Below are 27753 nucleotides of genomic sequence, written 5' to 3'. Positions count from 1 at the left end.
ACAAGGCACCACTCCCCAGGTGCGAGGCCTTCCGCCTCCACTGATCTGGGCTTGCCCGGCTCGGCTCACCTCTGCTGAAAGCTCACCGCACGCCAGGCATGGTGCTAGGCACACCAGGGTCACTTGGGTTAGACACTCAGCTAGGGAGGCGGGACCAGGACTTGCCCCCCGCCCCAGGCTGTGCCCAAAGCCCCTTCAGGTCCCCAACCACTGAACTCAGCTACCTTCCCAACAACATGCTACTTCACAACTGAAGGTAAAGATACACAAATCCAAGCTGATGCAGCGTGACGTTCCATCACGTACTGGACTAGATCCCGGGTAAACAGTTACCCCTTCTTCCCATCCTCCCCCTGCCGCTGCCACCACACACACTCAAGGCAGACGGCTGTCTCACCTGCCTTCGATGCAGAGCTGAGCAGGTGCAATAACCCGTGTATTTACCACAGACTTGCCCTGAGTGCTTGACCTGAGTGGCCTGGAGTGCCCACGGTCCCCCGTGCAGACCACACAAGGGAAGTGCCAGCACCGTGACAGGGGCAGGGCAGCCCCTGTTGGGGCTGAACAGCCCCTGAGGGAAGGGCGAGGCTCCAGGCCAGCAGGAAGCAGAGGGGCCCCGGGGCACTGCCATCCCACAGCCTACAGCTTGGGGTCTGCAGCCGCAGGGACGGCCCCCGCCCTCACCCACCGAAGGCACTAAACCGGAAGAGAAGGCCTAGGGGCCATGAAGGGGTTACTAACACTGTGGCAAATCTCACCCCACAGCTGGGAACCTCCGGGGGTCTCCTCCCCACACCGTCCCCGCACGAGAGGAGAGCTGGTAAGTGCCAGGCGGAGGGCCCGCGTGCCAGCTCCAGGACAGGGCCCGACCCGACCGCAGTCCCCGCGGCACCCGTGCTCCACAGGTGCCCAAGCCGCACGCAGGCCCCGCCCAGGCCTGTTCGTCTCTAACAAGCTTGGAAGGTGAGTCTGACGTAGAGCCAGGGCTGTAGAAACAACCAGGGCTCCTTAATCGCACTCAGCTTCAAATTCTGGGAAACAGATACGAACTCCATCCACACTACATGCTCTGACTGATCAGCAGGTCCCAGCGGATTTAGGCCAATGAACATGCAGTCTCGCATGAATGTGGATTTCTTCTTGCTTCTCCTTTAATTTCAAAGCACAGTTCAGTGTTGGGTAGGGAGGGTGTCCGTCTGGTAAAGCCATAAGCTTTCCCCGCAGATGGGGACGGCACCTCAGTCCTTCTACTGCCCAGGCAGCAATGCAAACTGAGTCGTTCTTTCAAGGGAGCCAGTGAATGCCAGGTATCTGCCTAGATTTTTTCTGGTCTTCTAAAAGATTCAGACATCTCGTCTAGATTTCTAGCTACCGGATACTGGCCTCTGTAACCCACAGACAGACACCAATGGACCAAGTACAATATGAGCTCTTGATTAAATCATGACTCTCTGTTTAGAGGCATATGAAGTGCATCGACAAATAAAGGATTATAGCTCAGTATTTCCCAGAGAATGTTCTGAGAGACACTAGTCTCTAGAGACATTCAATGAAAGAGGTTTCCAAGGACAAATACATTTCGGGACCGCTGTCCATGATGTCCTTTTCTTGGAGACTCACAGGACACATCAGCATACTGAAGACCCCGAGAGAAAGTATGACATTAAGAAAACCAAGTGAAGGAGCTTGCTTCATTTTGTTTTCCAAACTCACCAGACCACTGAACCTTCTGTAGCCTAACACTTGCTGTCTCCTTATGGCACTTGCTTCTGGGGAGACACTGCGGGGGGCCCGATCTAGCCTATAGCTGCCAGAGTGACTCACCTCAAGCTAAGGCAACTGGAATCAAATTAGGCGTCGGTATTCTATTCTGCATCTGGGGTCTTTCCCAAGAGTCACTCGTCAGGTTTGCCTCTGGAATGAGCACGTCACGCAGAGCCACGCTTCTCAGCGACAGCTCCCATAGGTCCCCAGCGCCAGGGAGCTCAGAGGCGCCAACGCCTAGGCAACCATTGGGACCGGGTCCCCAGCACCTACCTCCTGACTGATGGACTGTGTCGGTTTCTGCAAATTGGAGACAGATTTCTGCAAACCCGGCTGCGGCAGCAACTCCGGCGGCTGAGAGGCCGTCGCACTGGAACTAGATAAAGGCAGGACACACACAGGAATTAGACAGGCACCGGCCATGCCCACAAGGTCCCTCCACATTCCCGGGAGACAGGGCTGCTCGCTGGCTGGGAGCAAGACCTCCTCTGGCCAATAAAAATACCTTCCCCGGCAGACTCCTAGGCTGGCCAAGACAACGAGAAACTGGACCACGTGTGAGGTCTGCTCACCGACACCTGATAGGACAGGCCAGCCCTCTGCCTTTCCGCAGAGCCTTCTGTCTGCAAAGACTGAAAGCTCACGGCAAACAACGAAGTGATGGAGGATTTGCCACGAGGGAGACTGCGTCGGGGCAGGGAATGGGCTCTGAGCTCCCGCCCCTCACTCCTGACCAAGAGCTCACAGCTTCTCAGGGGCTGATCTCTTTGAAGCATGAGCAGATTTTTTTTTTTTAAAACCTTCTCTTGGCTTATAAAAGAAACATATGCTCGTGGTAAAAATAAATAAATACATATAACACAGAATTTGTCACGATCTCATCCTCCGGAGAGAAACTCAAGCAGATTTTTCTACGTATATTAGCATAACATTTTGTAACACAAGTAGGGTAACACCATACGTACAGTCCGGTTAACTCGCGTTTTACTCAATGCCCTTGACATCTTTTCGTGACAACACACATGGATCTACTGCTTTCTTTTAATGACACAGTACAGGTGGATGGGCCACAATGTGCCAACCTCCAATTTTTCTTCTATTACAGATAAAACAGCAACGAGCATTTTTGTGTACACATCTTGGCACACCTGTGTGTACGCAATTCAGTAGTCTAAGTTCTTAGAAGTGGGGCAGCTGGATCAAAAGACGTTTTAAAGTTTAAAAGGTACCGTGGAGCTACCCTCCAGCAAAGGTGCATCTGTGGATCTATACCCCACAGGTCATCTTCTGAGAGCAACAAGAAAAGGTTCTGAAGGAAGATTTCTGCCAACTCACAGCCTTCCAGTCACTTTCTGTTCAACCTTCCCCCCGACGAGCTTCACGGGGGACAGCAATCCCCTGGCCAGAATCCGCCCGATGCCGGTGGCTCAGCTGAAGCCAAACTCTACACACATCCAAGGCTTACTCAACCGAGCAACTCACCACCTGTGATTATTACACAATGAAGGCCACTGACCCTCCTCTCTCACATCACCTTCTACCTGAAATAGACGCTTCCAGGTGGTGTCACTTCTGTGGTCTCCAAACACTGAGTCCCAGCAGGTGTGGCCCCCCTACTCGGCCACCTCCCTGACAGCCTCGTGAGGATGTGGCCCAGGGGCAGCAGAGAAGCAGCGCCGGGGTCTGCTGCCCCCCGCAACACTCACTCTTCACCTCCGGCTGGCAAACATGTTGCAGCACACTGGCCTCGTTGAAGATGCCTGATGCTTTCGATGCCACTGGTGCGTAAGACTGGATAGAAGGAGGGAGCAAGGCTGTGTCCTCTCTCTCTAGAACTTTCAGTAGCAGAGGCCTTTCAACGCTTGCGCTGAGCTGTCTGCAGCGTCTGCACTTGAGCAGAACGAGGACATCCGCCACGTGCCACCGCTGTGCCAGGCCCTGTGCTAAGTACGTGACCCGGGTCATCTCATCCCTTTCCTGTGGCCACCCCCGGAGCCAGGTGTGACTTGTACGTCACAGGAGGACAATGACGCTCAGAAGTCAAATAAACCAGGTCCCATAAACCAATAAACACCTGGCTGGAACTCACACACACCTGTCCAGTCCTAGAAGTCACACTATACCGTCAGTCAGGATGATCCCTCAGCCAACTGTTAGGAAATGTTTTAAAATTCAGTTATTACTGATCATCTGACCGAATTATTGGCTCACTCTCTACATCCTGTCTGAAGTAACTACAGAAGTTTTACAAAAGCTATTGGCCACTTCCAATTAGAGAAAAGGACCCTGGTTGGCAGGCTGTGCTCTGGGCCACTTTTACTTTCTGGGTCCTGGCTGTCAGCAGCCAGACCACAAGGCAGACAGGGCAAGAAAGGGTATGAGGCTGGACTGTTCTGTGTTCACGGCAAACCCCAGCAGCAGGGCTCTGCCTGCCAGCCTCAGCAAGGCCCCGTCCTTCCCCAAGCCCCTCCCAACGCAGACCCCAATCCTCTTTCCTGGACACCCTACCGCTGGCTGGAACGCAGCCGGGCCACGGGCCACGGAAGGAGGAACGAAGGCTCAGGCGGCACACGCGTGCTTTCAGCGCCACCACACAACAGCGGCCACAACAGCCGCGCTGTCCCTCTAATGATGACTGCGGTGCCAGACCCCGGGCCTCCCAAGGCCCCCGCAAGTGCTGTGCTGGCAGGGGGCGGGCCTGCAGGGAGGCTGCGCGCTGACCCCGAGTGCCTGGCTGGGGGAGGGGGGGGGCGCGGGGGGCTGTCCTCGGTAACTGGGTCCTGCGGAGCACGTGCAGGCGCCTGTGTGGGGCGCTGCTGCCCCACAGCTGGGACGGCTCCTCCTCCTCCACCTGGGGCCCGGCACCCAGGGACCCCAACCAGGGTGAAGCGCTCAGCTCTGCCCACAGCGGCTCCTCTGGGAGAGATGAGCCCTGCTTAACAAGGCACAGGGGACGCCGGTCACCAGGGAAAGGCAGCTCACAGCAACACTGTTGCATCAGCTCCCAGAGCCAGGAAAAATGAAGGCAGGGAGCAAGAAACCGCGAAGCAGCAGGAGCCGGGGTGAAAGAAGCTTCCTCTGGAACCTGCCCAGTTCTCCAGAGCTGCCCCTGCAGGAGGAGAGGGTGCCGGGCCATGGACGAAGCTCCGGCTCCCGGCCCACTGCCCGGCCCTCTGCCCGGCCCTCTGCCCGCCCCTCTGCTCTCACCTCTTTGGGTCTTGCTGATCCTGCTTGTTTCCCCATCCCGTTCCGTCCTTGGGTACTATAACGATGTTGGGGTCGTTTCCTTTGTTTTCAGACTTCAAGCTTGGCAGGTTTGCAGGCGGTGGCATACGCCGGGCTGTGGCAACTTTCCCGAGACTCTGTAAGCCATGTCTAGGAATAACTGCGTGGAGGGAGAGGTGGAAAGAGATGTTGCACAGAAAGTCATGGAAGGAAAGACGCCGGGTTCATTCAGCTGCTCTTCCAAACTCTAGGGGATAATGACAGAGGCAACCAAACAAAAAACAAGGGGCAGACCCGCCAAGGAAACACACAAAAAGTGTTCCAGTCACTTGCAGTCAGTCCTTTTACAAGCTCCTCACGGAGGACTGCAGAGACACAGGAGCCGCTGAAGTCTGTGCGGAGGCTTCCAGCTCACTCGTGGGCATAAGGCTCAGGGCGTTTAGGACGTGGGGGAGGGGCCAGGCCTAGAAACCTCCATCCCACAGAATGACTAGCCCTGTGCAGAGGGGAGACTGCTCCGGCCTCGTTACAGCAGGACTGAAGGGACAGCCTCGCAGAGACCCAAGCCAAGCCTGAGCAGGGCCCCCGGCATTCGTAAAATCCTCAAGGAGTGTGGACAGAATCAATAGGAACTTTCCCCACCAAGCTCCGGAATATCAGAACCATGAGACCCAAAGGGGTAACTCTAATGCAAATTAAATTCCATTCTACCCATCGGGCTCAAAGTATCCATGGCTTCAATAGGATAAAACAGATGAGGAAATAATCCTAGTACAGCAGAGTCAGAATATTCTAGGCTCTGAAATCAGACATCAAATAGGAGCAGAGGGTGACGTGTTTCCCCTGAACTCCAGGATGACCACCACGTGCCCAGAAGACTGGTCTGCATGGACCATTCCTGTCTGACCAGACAGGGGACTCTAGGTTTTCCTGATCCTTGACCTGGAGCTTCTCACTTAAGGGAAAGCATAAGAAACTGGCCTCCAACCCCCTCTTACCTGAGGATCTGATCGAGTCTACTGATTTTCCTTTATACTTATCAAACAGGCTGAGAGTCGAATACTTGCTTTTCCCATCCTTGCCCTTGGTTATTTGCCCCAAACGATCGGACATTGCGATGAAATGTCATCTAGTAAGGAAATTTTTCTCGGCACCGCTCCCGATCTGCCTTTGAAGTGGGGGAAGAAAAAAACAAAAAGAGTGTTAATCCACCAGAAGCTCTGATCCAGTGGACGGAATCCTTTAGGGATCATGGATCTCCTTGAAGATCTGAAGAAAGCTTTGGACTCTGTCCCTAGAAAGATGCCCTTAGCACGCACAGGCGGTCTTGCTCACGTCTAAAGAGCAATGCTAAGAACTCTCCCTGCCTGAAAATCAGCTGACTCTACCTACCACTCACTAACCACACTGAGATGTAAACTGCTACACACTGAGTCCTCTCCCTGAGTCAAGAAAAGCTCCTCAAGGTGGAAAAACAAATGCTCGTCCCTTGTAACACATCCACGTAACATCGAAAATAAGGTCGTCCTTATGGAAGGCTACTGTCCATTTCAAGGATGAGCAAACCCAAACCAAAGGGAAGCACACAGTCAGGAAATCACCCAGGAACAGCCGGGTGCAGGTACCTTTCAAACTAAAGAACCAGCACCCAGAGGGAAACACCTGCTCGGGCAACAAGAGCAGGGCTCTCTGAGGTGTAGACGGGGCAAACAGAGAGCAGGCCTCCCGGGGCAGAGCCCACGCGGCTGCACCGTCCACTCCTGCCCTCCACTCGGAGAACATCTTGAAAACCGACCAAGGAAGAAGCTTCTCCCCTCTGCCGCCTTCTCCCTTTCTACAGGCTCCTCAGGAGCACGTTCCTCACTCACTTCCTCGCTCATCCACTTCAATACTCAGCAAGGCCACGTGCCAGCTCCAGTGCCTTTTATTCCACCCTCACTCTTGGCCTCGCTGGTTCTAAACTTGACCGTGGAAAATTAAAACTTGTACAAGTGACCATTACCATTACATTAGAATTAATGTATGGAAAAGAAAGCTGAAGCATCAATTTGGGCATGTCGGTAAAATGACAAGACGGAGGTAACTGTGAAAACAGCCATGACTCATAACAGGCACTTGGTGTAGCTGCAGCAGGAAGGTCTGTCATTTCATCCTATTCTGAAGCCACGCCGGCCAGAAGAGCACATCCAGTGAGCTGGGTACATCCATCCTTTCATTCATTTCACATGAAACCTGATACTCAAGACCCGCTGGTCACTGTCCCAGGTACAGGAATAGATAAGCACGCAATCTGTATCCGGAAACACTCATGCACCTCAATGGATGCCTAGGGGTGAGCGTCGTGAGCTGCATACGATGGGCGGGGGTCACCTACCAGGTGCAGCTACAGCCAGCCAAGGGAGAGGCTCACGTGCAGCACCCAGTCCCCAGGAGGCGAAGCACGCTGCGGCGTCCAGGAGACAGGGCTCCGTGAAGAAACAAACCAGCAGAAATGCTCAGGTGCTCACCAAGCTCACACGTCAGAGCGCACAACGCCAGCCACCCTCCCCAGTGCCTGCCCCACGTACCAGGAGCAAGGGACAGCGACGACAGGCAGGGAAACCAGCCACAAGGGTCCAAATTCGGGTTTTGATGCCAAGGGTTCCAGGACACACCCCTTTATCTTTAAATCTCCCTCCCCGAAGCTGGATCCAGTGAGTTTCTGCCAAAGTCAGAACTAGTAATAACCTCCCCTGGCTGCTTCCCCCAGACTAGGCTGTAAGCCCCTCCTCCAGGAAAGGGACTGGATCTTGTTTGTATCAGACCAGTAATTAATAGGCTTTCAAATGGAAAACAACCTGAAATTCTCCATTAAGACAAGATGAGATCTAATTTTTAGACACTTGTCATATCAAACCAACAGAAAAGATCACTGGGGTAGGAACATGAATCCCTCCCAACACACAGGCGCACGCACACATTCCACTATCAACAAAAGCCCTTGAGACTGCCACCAAGGTGACAGCCACACGTGGCCCCAGCCTGCACAGCTCAGTCTAAAACAGGGGCTGGCAAACACTAGTCAGGGCCCCAGCCAGTGGCCTGTTTTGTAAGGCCCTCAAGCTAAAAATTATTTCTTTTTTTACAGTTTTCATACTTGTTTTAAAGAAACGAAAAATATTCCACAGGACAAGCGGCCTGCAAACTTTGCTGACTCTGGGTCTAAAAGGAAAAGGTTTAAACAAGCACTTTTGAAGGTCTCCAGGTGGGAAATGTATGGGTAGCCTGAGAGGGCAGCCCTGAAGAGGCCCTACAGCTCCAGCGGGGGTCCAAGGAGGGGACCCGGCAGAGGCATGGAGTCTTTTATTCATCCGTAGAAGACCATTCCCACTGGGCTATAACTGGGATACTGAGGGACTCCTGGCACTCTTTACAAACTCGTGTGACCTGCTGAATAAGAAAAACGTTCATGTCCTAATTCCCAGAACCCGTGAATATGTCCCCTTCTCAGGCAAAGGTGTGATTAAATTCAGGATACTGAGCTGGGGGGTTATCCTGGATTATCTGGGTGGGCTGAAGGTAGTCACAAGGGTCCTTACAGGAGGGAGGCAGGAGGGTCAGACTCTAAGCGGCTGACGACAGGAGCACAGGCTGGAGGGGGGCTCTTGAAAGTTGGAAGAGGGCCACAAGCAGAGGGATGCAGGCCGCCTGGAGAAGCTGGAAAAGGCCAGGGAATGGATTCTCCCCCAGAGCCTCCCCCAGAAGGAGCACAGCCCAGCCGACGCCGCGATTTCAGCCCAGCAAGATTCATTTCAGACTTCTGACCTCCAGAACTCGGAGAGAACACACCTGTGCTGTTTTCAGCCACTAGATTTGTGGTAATTTGTCACAGCGACAACAGGAAACTATTACACTCGTTTATTCAACACGTTTTTACTAGGCAGGCACTGCCATGTGCCCAAGCCCTGAGCTGGGACTGGGATACAGCAGAGGATAAAATGGACACAAGCTCCACCCCCACGTCCAGCCTACAGAGATGATGGGACTCACCCACGGTCACACAGCCGATTAATAAGAAGCATGTTGCAGAATCTCTCACTTCAGCACAATGATGGAAAATGCTAACTCACAGCTACATCTCTGCTGTCCCTGACCACAACTTTCACCTGACCACTGAACCTACAAACACCTCTGAACAAAGCCAGTGATGCCCCCTTCCCAGCCACACAACTTGCAGGACTACAGATGCCGCATCATTCATTTAAATCCAGATAACTAGTTCTTTACTAAATTAAAAACCAAACCAACAAAGAGAAATAAAAATTATTCACCAGACATTCTAGGCCATCAAATTGCTACATTAAATCTTAACATGCTTGATTTTTTAAAAAAATTTATTTATTATATTTATTTATTTTTGGCTGTGTTGGGTCTCTGCTGCTACACGCGGGCTTTCTCTAGTTGCAGCGAGCAGGGGCTACTCTTTGTTGCGGTGCGCGGGCTTCTCACTGCGGTGGCTTCTTTTGTTGCAGAGCACGGGCTCTAGGTGCATGGGCTTCAGTAGTTGTGGCACGTGGGCTCGTAGTTGTGGCTCACGGGCTCCAGAGTGCAGGCTCAGTAGTTGTGGCTCACGGGCTTAGTTGCTCTGCGGCATGTGGGATCTTCCCAGACCGGGGCTCGAACCCATGTCCCCTGCACTGGCAGGCGGATTCTTAACCACTGAGCCACCAGGGAAGCCCAACATGCTTGATTTCTAAAAATCAAATGTCCTATAATTCTGAAACTTGACCAGAAAAATTCTTGTTTCTATAGATACTACTAAAAAGTCTTCTTAAAATCTGTTAATCTATGGGAATGTAAATTGGTGTAGCCACTATGGAAGACTGTTATCGAGTTTCCTCAAAAATGAAGAACAGAACTACCATATGAGCTGGCAATCCCACTTCTGGAAATTTATGCAAAGAATATGAAAATACTAATTTGAAGAGCTACATGCACCCCTATGTTCATCGCAGCATTATTTACAATAGCCTAAATGGATGAATGAATAAAGAAGATGTGGTATATACACACAATGGAATACTATTCAGCCATAAAAAAAGATGAAACTTTGCCATTTGCGACAACATGGATGAACCTTGAAGGTATTATGCTAAGTGAAATAAGTCAGACGTAGAAAGACAAATACTGTATGATTTCAACTCATGTGTGGAATATAAAAAACCAAACCAACAAACAAAAAAATAAACGAACAGACCAAAGCAAACAAAAACACATAGATACAGAGAACAGAGCAGTGGTTAGAAAGGAAGGGGGGGGGAGAGGGCGAAATGGGCAAAGGGGACCAACGTATGGTGACAGACAGAGACTAAATTTTTGGTGGTTGAGCACACACCGGGGCATACAGAAGTAGAAATATAAGGTTGTACACATGAAACATATAATGTTATAAACCAATGTTACCTCAATAAAAAATAAATCTTAAAAAAAAAGCCTGTCAGTCCAAATTTCTGCCAGTTCACTGATACAAACCGATCTTTCTCTGATTCTGTACTTCCTGGGCCCATGGGCAGAGGTTAGAGTAGACACAGAGAGCTCTCAGTGGGTCTTCCTGGTGACACCACGCTTCTCCGAACTCACCAGTCCCCACACTCACCCTCAGGCAGCACTAGGAGACCAGAGCCTGACCGCACCCCCGCTTCCGGCATCCCAGAAAAAAATAAAGAAAAACTCTGGCCAAGGGGAACTAAGAGGTATTAGTTGGTCAACACCTGTTGCTTGAACTATGTCCTCTAAATAAATTCAGCCATTCAGCAAACACTAATTGAGCACCTACTATGTTTAGGGAATATGCTTTCTATTCCTTTTGACAAGAGCCCCTCGGTGAAGCCAAAACAGGGAACACACTGGACTAACGTCTGCAACTAAACCCATACATGCACTTTTTGGAGGGACCCTTCTCCCACTTTTTAACCAAGTTTTGCACTTGCTGGGCACACTACTGGCCTCTCTACACCTCAGTTTCCCCACCTACAGAACTGAGGGGCCAAGACAAGATTTCACAAATGCCAGAGGGTTCTAAAATCAAACATGTCAACGTTAATAACCCACAGCCATGGAACTACACGATTTATTGTCAAAGCAGCCATGTCTCACCACACATCGGGACTGGATTCTGTATTCCTATAGAGATCTGGGGTGCTAACAGGCAACGCTACTTAGCCACCATTGCTACGGAGACAACACCTGCGGGGAGGGGGCCTGATACTTGTTCACTGTAGGGCTCCACAGTCAGACTGCACAGATGGACATCCTCCAGCCCCAATTCTCTCTTAGAGCAGGGTGGGCAAATTACAGTCAGCCTAAAGAATGTGCAAGAGACCACGCATGTTCCACAAAGCAACAACTATTTACTACCTGGCCCTTTACGAAGCAAGATTACAGACACCAGCCTCAGGGCATGCAAGGGTTCATTTATTAAGCCAGATTTCACTGGACACAAATCCAAAATACAAATAAAAACACTCTGGTTTCCCCAACGGTATGCAGGTATGTATCTCCTCCAGCGAATCGGCGTCAAGTGTGGGGCCCAGCTCTGCCCCACACCCATCTGGCTACTCTGCTTGCCCCTCGCTTTTCACAAACATCACCAGCTTACAAATATCTGCTGCGTTTCTAACCGTCAAAACACACACACACACACACACACTCACACACACACACACGCACACGCACACGCACACTCCACTAGCTTGTCAGATAACAGAGAGACTTGCAGACAAACATGTGGGTGTGACTCATGAAGCTGGGGAGGCGAGGGAACACGCTTCTGGGTGGGTCAGAGGCGTGTCCATTCCACCCTGCCTCGTGCCTGGATCCGGATGAACCGGCTGAGACACCGGGTTCTGCAGGCAGCACAGACCAAGCCTGGAGCACAGCCACGGCTTTCACGCTGCTTGCTCTTCCTTTTCTAGGCAACAGAATTCATTTCTGTTTTGTTTTTTTTTTTTCCTAAACAAGATCTAATTTGGAACCTCAGTATGACATATAAAACAGCTACAAGCCGAGGGAGTGCCGTCCGCCCGTCCTGCCCCCACTGCTGGAAGCCCGCCTTCCCACGCAGCCACCTGAGGCCCCGCCTGGGCCCCGAGGCATGTGAAAATGGCTCACCTAAAAGAAACAGAGGAAAGAAGGACCCAAAATCCGTGTGAAGACAGCTTTGGGGAACGAAGAAAAGGACATTTTAACACAATTCCAGGTCTGCCCATTTTGGCAAGTTACCTAAAGAAGTGCTGAGAGGCCCAGGCTCTGCTGCAGCAATACAACCATTAAGATTCACCAACAAAGGCAACTTAGTCACCAGGCCCCAAGCCTCCAGACGGGAGGCCCAGCCGTCCAGCGGGTCACCAGACGCCTGCATTCGGTCCACCAGAGGGAGGCCCTCCCGCCCTCCAGCTTATCAAAAGCCATTTCCGAGTAACAGGATTCACTTCACTCCCACTTGGGTACCAGCCAGCGGCAGCCCCGCCCAGCCGCCCGCCCAGCCGGGGCCTCCCCGGGGAAGCGCTCCAGGCAGGCCGGCATCCTGCTGACACTCACTGCCCTCCACCCTCGAGAAGACACTACTGTCATCCGCCTGCTTTACAGACGAGGACACTAGGGTGAGGTCAGGGCAGAGGAGTCCCTGCCCAGGGTCACCACAGGCTGGAGCCCGGGCAGGGACACCAGGCCACAGAGGGGCCCTGACGCCAGGTTGCTGAGGCTCCGTCTATGGGGGGGCGAGTGCACTGGTTCTGACACGGGGCAGCGCCAGCTCAAGGCTGCCTTCTGGGCGACTGCACGGATGACCGGACCGGACAAGCCGTTCAAAGATGAGCACTTTATACACGCCAGTGCTGCCCACAGCCAGATTCACACCGGGGCAAACCCAGGCTTTCCACACGTCTCCCTGAGTCCGGTAACATTCGGTCACGTCACCTGCTTTCCTAAGCAGTCCTCAATCCTCAGGACACCTGGAGCCATCACCACCGACAATGAAGGACCCAATGCGAGCTCCAGCCCGGACCCCACCTGCTCAGAGGGGAGGTGGTCGGTCACCGGGGAAGACCCACGAGCCATAGGAACAGCACGTTCAGCCTAAGCACCACCAGCTCAAGACACAAGCAGAAGCCCCCAACCGGGGTGGGGGAAAAGGAAAGCATAATCCAACAGGAAGGGAAGCTGAGAGCAGCCCGGATAAACAGGTCAGGAAACAAGCATGTGGGTCAGTAAAGGACCTGGTCGTCAGACAGTATGCTTGTCCAGTCTCAGTCAGAACATAAAGAACCATCCCCCACAAAATCCGGGTACAAGATGAATAAACAATTCCATCCTTCTCCAACACGTCAATGTCTGCCAAAAAAAAAAAAAAAAAACTTCAACATGGGGGAGGCGCCACATCACCTAGTTCAAGCTATCAGATGTGTGCTGCCCGCTCTGTGTAGCAGACACGGGGCTACTAGCTGCTGGGGGTGTGGAGGCAACGAGACCCCAGCCCGCCCTCCAGAGCAGGCTCCAGGCGGCAGCATCTCCATCACCACCACTCAACCGCCCAGCGCTGCTGCAACCACAGACAACATAAACAAAGTAGCAGAGCTGGGTTCCGATAAAACTTTATTTACAACAACAGGAGGGGGGGCTGGATTTCGAGCTGCAGTTGGCTGACTCCTAGTCTAAAGGGAGAATCAGATGTGGAAAGGAATACATCACAGTAAAATGCATTCAACAAAAAGGGGTTCACGTATCCCCCAGGACTACGCCCCAGGACGAGGTAGGAGTCGGGGGCGGGGATGGGGAATCCCACCTGGGTTTGCAGGGAAGCTTCTGCTCCCTCACTCAGCAACAGCATGACCAGCTCCACACCTCCAGCTTCCAGGGGCTCCCTACAGGGCCCCAGTCAGAAAACCAGGGCGGCCCGCCAGAAGCACAGGGCCCCGCACCTCTCCAGCCCCTAGGAGGCAGGAGCTGGCCCACCTGCAAAGCTGGAGCCTGGCTGGGCCCAGGCATCCCACCTGCAGGAGCCCAGGCAGGTGAGGTTTCTGTGGGACAGGCCAGCACAAACCTCTCCAAGAACAAGCTGCCTGCAAATAAAGGCCTGAGGGACCAACAAAGGGCTGGGGTTAAAGGAGATTCGAGCCACCACCTGAAGAGGTCCACACCCCTGAGGGAACAGCACACCTTAGGAAGCTACAGCAATTAAAAATAAGGACGAAGGCCTGAGCTGCAGGGACCAAAGTACTTCCCCGTCCCCAGCTCTCCCGCACACTTGAGGGGCTGCAAGCCCCATCCCTGCTTCCCTGAGCCCCAGAGTCAGCGCTCCCCATCCTGCCCTGAACCCTCCGCCAGAGCCAAACCAGGTCACAAGCACCTGCTCAGACACCTCCAGCCTCATCCCACTGCTCCGGGGTCAAATCCAAACCCTCTAGGCCAGGGGTCCCCAACCCCTGCGCCGTGGACCGGTACCAGACCGCACAGCAGGAGGCGAGCGAAGCTTCATCTGCCACGCCCCCAGCGCTGGCATCACTACCTGAGCCATCCCCCCCACTCCACCCCCCAGACCCCGTCCGTGGGAAAATGTCTTCCGTGAAACCGGTCCCTGGTGCCAGAAAGGTTGCGGACCGCTGCTCTAAGCCAACACACGGCCCCAAACCACCACCCAGTCTCATCCTACCCCATCCCCCGCCACTTTCATCTCTCCAAAACAGGGGTTTGCATCTTGCCTCCACACTCGCCTGTTTCCCTGTTGACTTAACGGAGATGAATATACTGTTACCCACCTCACAGGTCTGACATCAGGAATAAATGAAAGAACGAACACAACACGTGACGCAGTTCTCGCTCGCCCTTAGAAGGCTCTCGACCGCAGGCAGCTACTACCCTGGCTCTGCCCGACCATCAGCCCTGCAACACTACTTCCCCCTTCCAGACTCCTATGCAACCAGCGAAGCCTCCAACTTCCCACCTACCTCTGGGCTCCTGGGCTCCTGGGCTCCTGGGGCTCCAGGGACCTGACCCCACTTGGCCGTCTCACAGCTTAAGGGCCCTGATGCAGAGAGCAGACCTTCAAAACCACGACTGAAAATTCACGGGTGTTTAGGATCTGCTTGTGGACCCCTTTAGTTAATTCTCAGGAGACAGAGATGCACGCTAACGCTCAGAAAACCCTCGAGATGAGCACTCCACTGCGAGCACGTTTTAAACAGCACTCAACTGCCCCAGTCTCAAGGTTTCCCATTTGAGGGCAACAAGCAGGGATATGCAACGCAACCACACGCTGGGGTTAGGACTGACTGCCTTATGGAGGTGGATAATCCCGGTCCTGCTCATTTGTTCACCCATAACATTTTTAGAACAAAAGGAATATACACTTGACATAGAAGAACTGTAAAGCCTTAAAAAAATAAGAAGTGATCACCCGTCAGCCAGCTCCCAGTTACATTGCTGGATGTCTCTTCACCAGCACAAGTCACTTAAATTCAGGGGCCACCATGCTGCAATGCTAATTATCCTGCCTCCTGCTACTCTATTCTACTGTGGTTTTGTTTCCTATTTCAAGAGTTCAGCAATGAAGGTCATAAAACACTATATAAATTCTAAACAGATTTGCTCTTTGTTTAAAAATATTTTGAAACTGATTTTAAGGAAAGCTTGGAGAGTACTGCAGACAAGCCAAGCACAAGCACATGGGGGATGCCGTCCCAGCCAGCGGGGACTTTGTTTACACCCAAAACCTATCCCTAGGAATGACGTCACCTGTAGCAGCTAGAATCTGGGCGCTAGAAGAGGGAGGACTACTTGGCAGGAAGTGCTTTTCTTTAGCCCAGGAGAAAGCATTCCTTCCACCTTCCCAAACCCCAGGTCCTCACAGATTCATTCACTGCTGAAAAAACACAGGAGGGTAGAGAGAGAGAGACTGATTCCACCATCCACCAAGTAACAGCCACTGCAGCCTACATGAACTCCCCGGCACAAGCCCTCCCCACAAGGACGAATTCCCTCCTCCAGGCAGTAGCTCTCTCTCCACACACACTGCCAGGACGGAAAGAGCCTGTGAGTCCAAATGCCACAGTGGGGACAGAAGCTCTACTTTGGAAGGCTGTTGCGGGAACTGGAGGTAACGGCCCCAAGGTGTGACGAGAACTCGGTGGCACAGACGGGATCCGTCAAACAGGCCCTGTCATCCCCCCCCCACCCCGCCCCGCTACACTCTCTGCACCTTCAGGCTCCCTCCCTTCTCAAGAAAGCAGGGCCAGAGAGCTCACTCTCTGAAAGGAGGTAGTGACCAATGGCCAGACATCCCAACCCACCCTTCCTTCAGGGCCTCACAATACTCTGCAGCCTCTACAGCAAACGGTAGCTCTGGATGTTCTGACACAAAAAGACAACCACCGCTGATCACGTGGCAGCCAAGTGGTATAACTGACAAACACACACACAATTACGCAAACACATACGTACATAAATGTGACTGTGTACTTATCTACATGTGCACACACCCCCCAGAAATGACCCTAATTTCAGTTCCACTTGATTCACAGAAACTATCTAGAAAACAGGAATGTTCTGTTTAAACATGGCAGAAGGACCACAGGCATTTATAGCTCACCTTTCCAAAACCCTCTAAAATGACAACAAATAGACCCCAAAGACAGGGACGATTTTGGCAGAGAACAGACATAAGTAGTAATAGATTTAGGAGATCATAGATCCTAGGAACTGAGGACCCCAGAGAGCTGGGAAGGTCCTAAGAGTAGCAGGTGCCCTGTAACACTGCGGGGGGGACGGGAGTGGGGGTAAAGCTGGGAGCACTTGCAGAAAGGCTGCATGTGCAAGAGCCAGCCTCCACATCGCCTCCCTGCCCGCCCCCCCCCGATAAATTAAACAAGAGAAGTCTAGACTTGAGAACACCAGGGTCAAAGGGGGTGGGGGTGAGGAAAGGAGCTAAAAAAAGAAGTTAAGTACAAACCTGAGGAGCAAACCAGAGGGGCCTGAAGCTCCCTCTGCTCTTGGCCTCACAGGAGAGTGGTAGACAAACCAATTACCTCCCTCCCTCCACACCCCTGGCAAAGAGGGAGTCTTCTCTTGAAAACCTACAGAGCAGACCTTGGGGCTGGAGAATAAAAGGTTGGCTTCTCACCCATCCACCCCACTCCCAAGAGCCCCCTCTGACCCACCCACCCAGTTTCCAATCAGCTGTGTCTGAGACCTCAACTAAAAGACAGAAACCAAATAAACAAACTAAAGAACCTGGAGGGGGGCTTCCCCGGCGGCGCACCGGTTAAGAATCTGCCTGCCAATGCAGGGGACACGGGTTCGAGCACTGGCCCGGGAAGATCCCACACACCGCGGAGCAGCTAAGCCCGTGCGCCACAACTACTGAGCACACGCGCCTAGAGTCCGTGCTCCGCAACAAGAGAAGCCACCACAACGAGAAGCCCGCGCACCACAACGAAGGGCAGCCCCCGCTCGCCGCAACTAGAGAAAGCACGCGTGCAGCAACGAAGTCCCAACGCAGCCAAAAATAAATAAATAAATAAATAAATTTTTTTAAAAAAAATTTAACTTCAACTTCAATAGAAGAAATGCAAGATAAAGTCAAGGATCTCTCCGAAAAATTAACAAGGAGATGAATTAGATTAATACAGGAATCCAAATCTAACTAGGATTTCTAGAAACACAGAGGCAAAAGGAGGGAAACTATCAAATAAAAATTACAAGAGAAATTCCCAGAGCTGAAGTACCCAAGGCTGCAAGGGCCCACCGAGTGCTCAGAGTAAGGCATGTAAAAGGAACACAAGGTACAACATGAAACTTCAGTGCACCAGGGATAAAGACAAGAACCCAAAAGCTGCTGAAAGCCAACCTTCCCTCCACTCCAAAAAAAAGGTCCCAGGGAGGAACAAGGGGAACGGCAATGAGTCCTCAGGAGCCACTGTGACTCTCATCAGCATCATCCCCGCCTCCCCCCACCCCCCCCCCCGAAAACAATTTTCACTCGAAAATCCAGTACCCAGCTGACCAAGTCAAGTGCAGGGATAGAAAAAGACTTTTTCAGATGCACACAAGGACTCAAAACATTTATTTACCTTCTTAGAAAGTTGCAGAGAAAGATACTCTAATGAACAAGAGCGAAAACCAAGACAGAGGTAAATGCTGCAGTAGCCATTCCTACCTGCCTTTCTGGAAGCTAGTTCTCCGTTCTTCCTTTCCAGAGGAAGTGACCTAGTCCTTTCCCAGGCAGACAGCAGCTGGGAGGCTGACCCACACCCAGCTTGGGGGAGGGGCATGCCTGTCTAAGGGAGAAACCCACCCCCCTTGCCAGTGACTCACCCAGACAAATAAGATACCTGGTTCCTTAGGGACAACACCTCACACAGGACCAACCAATCCGGAACCTGCCCACCTCTAGAGTTCCACTTACTTGAACCAATAAATTTCCTTACTCTTTAACACAGCTTAAGACAGTTGTTAATTGATGCTCACATTCCCCAACTGATATACATACACATAGGATCAAAGAAACAAGAGATCCAACACAGAGGGACAACACCAGAGTGACAACCACAGAAAGCCCAAGATGGCAGCTGCACTGCAGCAAGACAGCAACGGTCCTGATGAGAGCAGGACAGAGGGTTCCAAGGGATAAACGGAACAGATTATCTAATGTATCTGGGCAATTATAAAACAGTATTTGTTGCATTTTATGGAAGCATTTGTAAAAAGTAGAAGATATAAGGTTTAAGATAGTTCAATTTGTCAATCTTTTCTATTTTGGTAGTGCCTTCTGTATCCTATTTAAAGAATTTTGTCCTCTCCAAGATCGTACTCTCCTGTTTTCTTCTAGAAGCTCTGTTTTCTCTTTCATGTTTAGCTCTGTAATCTACCTAAAACTGATTCTGGATACGATTTGAGGTAGAAAATTCTTCCCCCCCCACCCCCATACAGAGAATCCAATTTTCCCAGTACCTTTTTTTTGAAACGGCCACCTTTTCCACCTGTCATGTGGCACGTTTGTCATAAATTAAGTGACTACTTATGTGCAGTCTGTTTCAAGATCTCTGTTCTATCAGTCTATTTGTCTATCCTTTTGCCAACATTGTGCTGCCTTACTTACGGTAGCTTTTACAAAGTCCTGACATCTAGTAATATGTCCTTTCAGCTTTGTTCTTCAAGGATGCTTTGACTATTCTTGGCCCTTTGCATTTTCATATACATTTCAGAATCAGTTTGTCAATTTCTGAACAACCAACAAGGAAAGAAAAGCCTGCTGGGATTTTGGTTGGAATTACATGGAATCTAGAGATCAGTGTGGGGAGAACTGACATCTTTACAACGCCAAGTGCAAGTGAGTGTGGGGAGGGAGGACACGGCTCCTGCACTGCTGGTGGGCGTGCCAACTGGTACCATCTCTGGACAACAGGCAGCCATCCACTAAAGCCAAACATATGCCTCCCCTGTGACCTGGCAATTCCATTCCTAGATATGAACCCAACAGAACACATACACACACGTGTTGAAAGACATGTGTGAGAATGTTAATGGCAGCAGTATTCAGAATAGCTCAAAATGGTAACAAGCTAAAAGTCTATCACGGCTAGAATGAATAAATATTATATTCACATAACAGAATACTACTTAACAATGAGAAGGAACAGACAGATGGTAACTAGGCTTATCGTGGTGATCATTTTGAAATGCACAGAAATACTGAATCACTGTACTGTGTACCAAGAACTAATACAGAGTTGTAGGTCAATTATACTCCAAAAACAAAGTAATTATGTAACTAAGTAACTAACTAACTCATAGAAAAAGATCAGATGTGTGGTTACCAGAGGTGGAGGGAAGGGGAAGGGGAATTGGATGAAGGTGGTCAAAAGGTACAAACTTCCAGTTATAAGATAAATAAGTACCAGAGATGTGACGTGCAACATGGAAATATAATTAACACACTGTATGTTATATATGAAAGCTGTTAGAGAGGAAATCTGAAGAGTTCTCATCACTAGGAAAAAATTTTTTTTCCTATTCCTTTAATTTTGTATCCATATATTCAATAAAATGATATTCACTAAAAAAAAAAAAGTGATATTCACTAAACTTACTGTGGCAATTATTTCATAATGTATGTAAGTCAAATCATTATCCTGTACAGCTTGTCAACTGCATCTCAATAAAACTGGAAAAAAAAAATAAATGAGAAGGAATAAACGCCACACAACTACATGGGTGAAACTCACAAATATATAACACTGAACGAAAGAAGCCAGACACAAAAGAAGTAAGAAGCAGAACAAAGACATGGGTCGGGAGACAATCCATAATGAAAATATAACTAGCATGAACCTGTATTTGCAGAGCAATTTTAAAATGAAAAAAAAAAACATTTTAAGTGGAAAACACAGCAATCGCTACACATTGATAGATCAAAGCCCACTCAAAACAGCAACAGAGACAGTAATAGATGATCTGATCAAGGTAGATCAGCAAACATGTTCAAAAAGTGACTACAAATGAGACTTTAAGGAAAACCCCAAATTCTGAAAAGCAAAAATCTCTGACCACAGTGCAACAGAATAAGATATAATGAAAGCAGAAGAAAAAATAACCCTATCAGTTGGAAAACTTAAACTTCCGTCTTAAAAAACTTTTGACTCAAAGGGGAATTCAAAACCATAGCTGCAGAATACCTAGAAAATAACACAGATGGAGAAAAGAACACTACACACCAAACTTTTGAAACAGAGACAAATTTGTTCTCAGAGGAAATTTAATCATCTAAAAACTTAAAATTCCTAACAGAAAAGAATGAAATTAAGCATCTGATATGAGGAGTTAGAAAAAAGGACACAACTGAACACGAAGGAAAGCAGAAACAATTCACAAAGAAAAAAGCCAAAAGTAATTTAATGAATACATCCGAATAAAGCTGAATTTTAAAACAGCAGTTCTCTGAAACAAGAAAAAAATAGATAAACCACAATGAGAAAGGTATTTGTACCCTCAATTTACAGACAAGACACCAAGGCTCAGTGAGGTTAAATGACTGGCCCAAGGTCACTATCTTCAAGTTAGGGCATAGCAAAGCCTGAACTTGAACCCAGGTCAGTCTGACATCCAGGCACTGCTCCAGAAGTGTTGGGACTCAGTGGGCACTAGAGAAACACCTGCTACCGCGATTATGAGGTCCACGATAGCCACCAAGGGGCCCTGAGGCCCAGAATAAAATATCCACAGTACGCCCAGGCTCTGGGTGTACCCTTGGGCTGTGGTGAATGTGCAGGGCAAGTCTGGCCCGGGGTGCACCGCATCAGGTAGGAACTCTACTCTCAACACAGGGTCCGGTGGGCCCAGGGTGTACGCGGGCTCTGGGCGCCTCACCCACAGGGGTCTGTCTTGAGTCTCCCCAAGCACAGCACTTGCCCGATGGTTCCAGTGACCAACGTCATCACTAGTGACCAACTTAAACTGCTACGGCTCCTTCCTTCATGAGCAGTGGGGTCAGTCCCTACCCACCTAGCTCACAGGCACACAGGCTTGAGCTGAAGCCTGAGAGGACTCCCGCTAGAAATCTATTTGCAGTCTGCAAAGAGCTACTGGACTATCTCACCTTTTGAATATGCAGTTAACTCAGCAAGTAGAAAAAAATTTTAAATAAAAAACTCAAAAAGGCAATTTCAGTATACAGCCAGGGATGGACAGCTGGACAGACGTGCCACACACAGGCCTCCCTGCCCAGGGTCAAACTTTACCAAGGACGTGGCAAATCAAAGAAACACATGACACACAGCTCTACTTCCGTTTTTCCCTCCTTTTCCACCTCCAAATAATGGTGAATTAGCAAGTGAGAAGCACTCTGCAAATGCCATCAAAATCTATGCTCTATGTTGTAAAATCCGATTTAGGAGAGAACAGAAATTGGAGACAGGATTTGTATTGGATTGTTCCTTCTAACCAGATCAACAAAGCAGTTTCCGAGGACCACTGACACATAAACAGACGTGACTGAACTGGTTGGATTCCTGTGAACCATCAGGGTCCCAGCACCAGAAGCCAAGGCACTCGGGGTGGGTCTGAGTAAAACAAGGAGCCGGGAGGAAGCTCTTGCCAGGAAAAAGCCAATAATGCACCAGCCCCTGGGCCTGGCCCACAGGCATGTCTCTTTCTTTAAATTTATGAGTTACCTCTGTAATTAGTTATCTCTGTAAGTAATAAGTGTTTCTAATACACAATCACTGTAACAAATTCAAATGATATTAAAATATGCAAAATAGTCAATCCAACTCAAAAGGTAACCAATGTTAACTTGGTGGATATCCTCCACGCCTTTTTTCTCAGCCCACATAAAACTGTCAGCAATTTGTGGTCTTCAATTTTTATTCTACAAATGTGGGTTGTTGCTACATTATGCTGCAACTTGCTTTCTTTTATTAATACGCTGTGGTCATCTTTTCAAGAAAACATATACCAATCTGAGACTCTTTAATGCCTTCCTAGTATTTCACTGCATAGTTGTGCCACATTTTACTTACCCATGTTGTACAGACAGACGTATAAATCATCTCCAACCGTGTACTGTGACAGACAATGCTGCAACCCAAGTCCCGGTACGTGTAACTTTACGCTTGGGCCAATACTCGTGTACCACCTGACATTTCTACGAAGCATGTTTTTAGTTTGTGCCCAGAGAACTGAAGGGCAGACAGAAAGGTAAGGAAGGAGATGAGAACTGCGACCCTGCCCTGAGAAACCAGCAGTGCTCACACCCCGACCTCTAACCAGGCACCCACCACAGGAGGCAGATGCCCTCCAGGCGCGAAAGCCCACAGGGGAGCAGGACCCAGTTCACTCAAAACAACAGGACCCTGGCGCCTTCCAGGAGCCCTCCTCCACCTGCGGCCTCCCACCTTCAGCCTGCACGAGGCAGAAGAGGTGCCCCAAAGGAGACTTCTTGTCAACAAACCATTCCGCCTAGATGGTAATGCCTCCCGCTAATCCGAGTGAGGAAGTACTCCATCAGGCTGGGGGAACAGCGATTACAGCTGTGCAGAGCATCCTGCCAACAACCGCCGGGGTGGCTGTCCTCACTGTCGGCCCCACTTAGATGGGGAGACGGAGGCTGAGAGGTGAAGTACCAGGCCGAGGTGTCGCCCTGCGCCCTTTCCACTCTTATCACGCCATCTCAGAGCTGAGCCACATGCAGAAGGTTGTCTGCTGACACAGAGATGGTTCTTCAACAACTAACCACCGCCCCCCCCCCAGCCACCTTCTCTTTGAAGAAAATAAAACCAAATATTTATTTTCGTCAGAAAATATACTGAAGGCGGGGGGGCTAAAAGGGCTGGGTTGGTTTAAATGATCTCCAACAAGCCCAAAGGACTACAGCCCCGGAACCCATATGCTATTTATTCTCCAAGCCTCAGACTCTAGAGGAAACCCAGGATGGTGATAGTCCCTGGGCCACCAATCAGGCAAGAGCAGGTCTGAAGTTATGAAAAGGAAGAACCCAAAAATAAGGGCCAAGTGTTGCCCAGGGGCTTTCAGAGGGATGCCAACCCGTCACTTCAGCAAAAGAAAAGAGGAACATGTGCCTCCACCTAAATACACCAACTTTACTCATTGGTTACTTACGATAAACGGGCATTACAAGACCTTCCCCATCCTGATAGAACTCTGTTCCCACAGCCCCCAGTCCCGCCCCACTCCATCATCTCTCCCCAGTCCCTGAACTATCACAGACTCTGCTGCCCCTTCCCCTAACAAGTCCACATCACAGAGCACACGGCCCAGCCTGCCCCCGTACCCCAAGCTCCCACATCAAAACCTCATCACATTGCCTTAAGATCTCTGGAGGGCAGCACTTGGTTAAAGCTACTCTCTGCCGCCGCTAGTATGACCAACACAGCGTTAGGATTCATCCAGGTGGACAAAGAATTACCATGGCCCTTTCTTTTTTCCTTAAGAAGACAGGAAAGGACTGAAGTGACAATGCTGGGGAACCACAAATGAAATGTCTTAAGTACACCTATAAACATTCATATCTCCTGTTTTCCGGTGGTCACTTCAGGGATGAAACTCACACGTTCAGTCAAAACATTCCCCTCACTGGAAAACGAAACTGTTTTCAAGACAGCACTCATCATCTCTCCATCTGAAGGATAGCGGCAAGAAGGAATGACTTTTACTTTCTACTTTGTGTACTTCTGGCGTGTTTGGGTTTTTTGTAACAAGCCTGTATTGTTACTGTTACATTGTTTTAAGAGCTAGGTAAACTGAGCAACATAGTAGCAACATTATCATGTTTCCGAGCTGACTACCTGCCATCATCACAGCAACACTGAGAGGCAGGTTCCAGCCCCACCCGGCAGATACAGAAACAGAGGCTCAAAGAGGTAAAGGAGGCCTGTTGAAGGTCCAGGAAGGTGTAAACAGCAGAAATGAACACTCCTGTCTGCCTGATGCCATGAACTGTAACAAACCTTATCTTCATTCCTCTCAAGACATTTACCTAAAACTCTCCAAGAACAGAACCAACTCAGGGAAGGGCAGCAACCAGTGATCAAATGCTCCTGCTGGGGGGGGGGGGGGGTATTTACCTTAGAGAGAGGTGGACGGCAGAAAGAGCCCCGATGCCCCCGCCCCAAGGGGAGGCCCTTGGTAAGGTGTCTGAGCTCCTGGAGGTGAGGGCAGGGGCTGTTTGACTTGGGTCTAAATCTTCAGCATGTAGCACAGGGCTTAGCACACAGTTAGAAATGCCGGCGTCTAGTAAACAAAAGAGCCCCAAGTGTATAAGCCTGCCTACTCCAACCCCCCAGGCCCTCAGCTAGTGCTGAATCCAGGAACCATTAATAGCTACTGTTTACTGAGAGCCTGCTCGCCTTGTGCCAGGCACCTTAGAAACACTTCAGCGTAGGACCCACTGAATCCTCCCCCAACTCTAGGAGGCAGGTGTTACTACGATATTTTGCAGAGAAAGAGAACAGAGACTCCAAAAGATTAAATAATCTTAATCACCCAGCTTGCAAGTGGAAGAACCTGGATCTGAAGGCAGCTGACCATCAAAGGCAAGGGCTACTCTCCCTCAGGAAAGGAGGAGAGGAGGGGGGCGAGGCATCCCCAACTCTCCCCGCGATTTCAGCCCGCAAGGGCCAGCGCTGCCGATCGGCACCTCCCCGGGGCACTCACCTCACCAGAGCCCCCAGCCTGATGAAATACCACCCAGGCGTTTCCAGGGGCTTCACTTCCGCAGTCACTTCGTCCACTAGGTGTGATTTCCTAGAATAACCAGGCCGGGAAAGTCGGGGCCGGAGGCCAAGTGGTTGAGTTGAGAACTGAACACAACAGGGCACAGGCCTCCAGATAAATCCCACAGTAAGATGCATTAACAACAACAAGACCACCGAGGGCTGTAATGCGAGCCTCAGAAATCTCCAGAAGGGCTATGTGAGAACTCCAAACGGAGGAGGTCTCTGAATTCTCTCTGCCAGGCTCTCTGTGCCAAGTACCATCATTTTAGTTGATAAGGAAAATCAAACTACGATCTGGCTACCTGTGCCCCTGCCCACAACCCCCCGCCGGTTCCCCCACTGGCCTTACCTAACGAGACGCCCAGGGCCACTTCCGCACTGGGAGCCCACAGCAAACGCCATTTCTGATACACGTGTCCACACCCATCCCAGCCCGAGATCCTACACCGACTACAAGAAGCCTGAAACAGTCACTGCTTTTAATTTGGGAAATGTGCATGCCCAAAATGACCCCAAAAAGCTGTTCACTTAGGAAAGCCCACAGTTCAGAAACACCCGCTCTCATATACTATTGTATATAAACTGGCACAAAGTTTTTTGAAAAGGAGTTTAACAGAATTCTTACCAAAATGCTATTCAACAGGAAGAGTCCACACTACGGGAACACGCTCTCACATGCTATTATATACAAATTACATGTTTTTGAAGAGAAACTGACTGAATTTTCCCAAAATTGTGTAATATCCCAAAATTAGAAACAGCCCAACTGTCCACCAATAGGAAACGGGATAAATCAAGTATATCCACAGACTATTCTCCGCAGTTGCTAAAATATATGATGTAATCCATCTATAAAGGCCCTCGAGGAGCACACCAAGACATTAAGTGAAAAGGGCAACCTGCTTTAAGAAGAATATACATATATATGGATGGATAATGTGAATAATTTTTTTTTCTATTAGGAATCACAAAAAACTTCAAATAATGGTTTCCTTTCAGAGAGATTGGAGAGGAACCCTTACGCTTTTCAATACAGATTGAATTTTTCTAACTACTTTTTAAAAAAAGTCAACTGGGAATATCTGGGGCAAGGGATTAAGAACTATTTTTGTTTTCCTCTTCCATACACTTGCATATTTTTAAAAAACCTCCTAAGTATTATTTTTAAAACATTAACAGTATGATAGATCTGTATATGTTAGTATGGAAAAATGCTCATGATAAGTTTAAAAATGAAGAAAGACTAGTATGATCCCACTTTTGCTCTTTAAAAAACCTGCCTACAAAGGGCCATATTCACATGAAGGATAAACACACCAAACCATAAATAGTGGCTACCGCCTGGGAAGACAGAAGGAAGAGCTTTCATTTTTCTATGAACCCTTGCTTTTTCTTCTCTTTTTATTTTCCAGTAAGTATACTTTTGTAATTAATTTTGTATCAGAAAGAATTCCACTTTATGCTTCAGGGCAACGTTCCACTCTCCCCAACTATTTCTGAACACTCAGTCCATTCAGTCCCATTGACAGGTCGGCCCTCCCAGACTGGCCTGCATGTTCTGCACAGCCTGGAACAGAGCAGTTCTCTAAGCTCTGAACTGGATGTAAACAACACCTGCCGAAAAAAGCTCTAAAGACACAAAGGAACCATGGAAAGAGCGCAGGAGATGACCTCCTTTTTCCAGTTGGTCCTGCAGTGAGATTCACCCCCCATTTCACAAGGAGATGAGCTCAAAGCAGGCTGGGAGAATCAACTCAATGTCTGGAGGTGAAGTCCTACCTGCCTCCTGGGTGGCCCCGGCCCCCGCCCCACCAGAGCACGCCCACCATGCCCACAGTCAAAGGGCCTGGGGCTCTGGAAAACAAGCTGACCCACCAGCTTTCTTCTGTGGCCCATGCATTTCTGATTTCAACTTGGAAACACATTTTTAACACTCCAGGGCTCGCTTACTATTTGCGAGAGGTGCTTGCTTCAAGTCTGCTACGTTCTCCAGAAGGCCTTCCCTGACCACTGGAACCCAGGCTGAGCTGGGCTCGACTTCTCGGTGGGCTCCCACCAGGCCCCCTTAAGTAGCCCCATCGCTCATCCTACACGTGCGGATGGAGTGCCCTCTGTGTGAGACGCAGAGCACAGGGAGAAACGGAAGCGAAAGAATCTGCTTCACGTGACACTCATTCATTCACTCCACCGGGGCAGAGGGACAATTCAATAAATTAAAAAAAAAAATCTATTTCCAAGTTGTCGCCCATCGACAGATGAATGGATAAACAAAATGTGGTGTGTGTGTAACAAAATATTATTCAGCCTTAAAAAGGAATGGAGTCCAGACACATGCCACAACAACACAGATCGATGAACTTGAAAAATTATGCTAGATAAAAGAAGCCATTCACCAGAGGACAGAGACTGGATAATTCCACCTATCTGAGGGACCCAGACTAATCGAACTCCTAGAGACAGGAAGTGAAATGACACCTGCCAGGGCCGAGGGCAAGGGGAA

The 27753-nt window shown here is 49.8% G+C and overlaps 1 protein-coding gene across 15 annotated transcripts in view; it reads right to left on the bottom strand.

Annotated features, from left to right (window-relative positions):
• PRRC2B (proline rich coiled-coil 2B) overlaps positions 1-27753 on the bottom strand; it is an 85682-nt gene that overhangs the window by 51748 nt on the left and 6181 nt on the right. For all 15 annotated transcript variants that reach the window (XR_005020364.1, XR_005020365.1, XM_036856154.1 and 12 more), the window contains exons 2-4: positions 5988-6157; positions 4972-5149; positions 2038-2140 (exon numbers count right to left, since the gene is read on the bottom strand). Coding sequence is in view for 13 of the 15 variants with exons in the window: in XM_036856154.1 (XP_036712049.1) it covers positions 2038-2140; positions 4972-5149; positions 5988-6102 (396 nt within the window). In the remaining 2 variants the exon portion in view is untranslated. The remainder of the gene's footprint in view (positions 1-2037; positions 2141-4971; positions 5150-5987; positions 6158-27753) is intronic.

This window comes from Balaenoptera musculus, chromosome 6 (genome assembly GCF_009873245.2).
Source record: "Balaenoptera musculus isolate JJ_BM4_2016_0621 chromosome 6, mBalMus1.pri.v3, whole genome shotgun sequence".
Taxonomy (NCBI): domain Eukaryota; kingdom Metazoa; phylum Chordata; class Mammalia; order Artiodactyla; family Balaenopteridae; genus Balaenoptera; species Balaenoptera musculus.
Note: the sequence above shows the minus strand (reverse complement) of the source record. Positions and strands in the feature narration are given on the sequence as shown.